The sequence below is a fragment of the Echinops telfairi genome, unplaced genomic scaffold (assembly GCF_000313985.2).
Source record: "Echinops telfairi isolate 266 unplaced genomic scaffold, ASM31398v2 ScPeMD7_7409;HRSCAF=8447, whole genome shotgun sequence".
In the NCBI taxonomy this organism is placed as follows: domain Eukaryota; kingdom Metazoa; phylum Chordata; class Mammalia; order Afrosoricida; family Tenrecidae; genus Echinops; species Echinops telfairi.
This window is the reverse complement of record NW_022111309.1, coordinates 13,774,402-13,775,788: the sequence shown is the minus strand read 5'-3', so window position 1 is coordinate 13,775,788 and position 1,387 is coordinate 13,774,402. Positions and strand designations below refer to the sequence as shown.

Below are 1,387 nucleotides of genomic sequence, written 5' to 3'. Positions count from 1 at the left end.
GACTGTTAATCTTTTTGAGAGCAGTCTCATCTTTCTCCCACAGAGTGACTGATGGGTGAGAACTCCACCCTTTCAGTTAGCAGTGCAATACTTAACTACCAATACCACTAGGGTGCCTTCATCTAAGTACCAAGAACATAACTGGAAAATATAAATATCTATAGATGTTCATGAGTCTTATGAAGTAAGCATACTATAAACACAATTCATTAATAATGCATATATAAAAATAGATGAAACATTGTATTTGCATGCACACATGTAAGACAGTCTCCTTATCTTCCAAAGACAAAAAGAATTCTCAGGTCTGCCCTATCAATAGAGAACTGCTGCATCTTTCTTAATTTTGCACATTCTCAGTTTGTCTGTTCATCAAATACCTTGGTTCACTTCTCTTTTGTTCCTGAGATGTTTTCTAGTGGGAACCCAGAAGTTCAACTTCCTCCTCCATCCCACCCCCCACCCTCCAATAAGCCTCTTACCTCTGCAGGTGGTAGTCCAGGGCCTCTTCCACTGCCTTCAGAAGAGTTGCAGCACCAAGAAGCTGATGACTGCAGTTGACCGATTTGAGTTCCAAGATGAGGAGTCCCAGGCAGAACATGGCTCCCATCTCCTCCAGTTCTTTGGTGCCAAACTGCAGACCCTAATGATTAAAGAAAGCAGTCGATGTATGAGTCAACAATATGATGGAACCTGAGTGGTATGAATCTGAGGTTGGGAGGAAAGTCTTTGGGATGCATGCCTGTCACAGGCATTAAGTTGGTAGACTGCATCAGCCTCTATTCTCATATTGTTCTTTGTAGCTCACACCTTGAATTGGTGGATCTCAATATGATTATGTTGACATCAAGCCCTCCCTAGATATCCTCCAAAGATAGAAAGGGACTAGTAGGAGGTATTCATTCATGACTGTCCTGTGAATGCCGACCCTATAGGACAGGATATAAGTAGCCCTGTGAGTTTCAGAGACTATAATTATTTAACGTTCTCCAGCAGAGCAGCTGGTGGTTTTAAACTGCTCACATTGTGGATCCTAGCTCAATGAGTAACTACTACATCACTGGACTCCTGAGTAAGGGATAAAAAAAGGAGGTATTAGAACGCCAGAAAGTGGGTGGGTATCCCGGAGTCTCCCCACTTTGGTTAGAGGCGCACTGCTTCAATCTGTTTTCATACCAGAATTCTAATTAAGATAATATGTATTTAAAAATATATTGTACTGCTAAAACAGAGTTTTAAAACAACCTTGCTTATAGGATACCTCTTTTAAGAATGGGTAAGTCCTTCAGATAGAAATCATGCAGCATAAAATATCACTTATGTACAATCACTTGTTCAGGCAGGAACTCAAGCAGACACTTGTACACTGATTTTCAGAAGCACTTTT

General features: G+C 40.9%; 1 protein-coding gene across 1 annotated transcript in view; it reads right to left on the bottom strand.

The window, feature by feature from the left end:
- AGBL1 (AGBL carboxypeptidase 1) overlaps positions 1–1,387 on the bottom strand; it is a 1,177,048-nt gene that overhangs the window by 324,517 nt on the left and 851,144 nt on the right. The window contains 1 exon segment of the mRNA XM_004709893.4: positions 483–643. Within this exon segment, the coding sequence (XP_004709950.4) occupies positions 483–643 (161 nt within the window).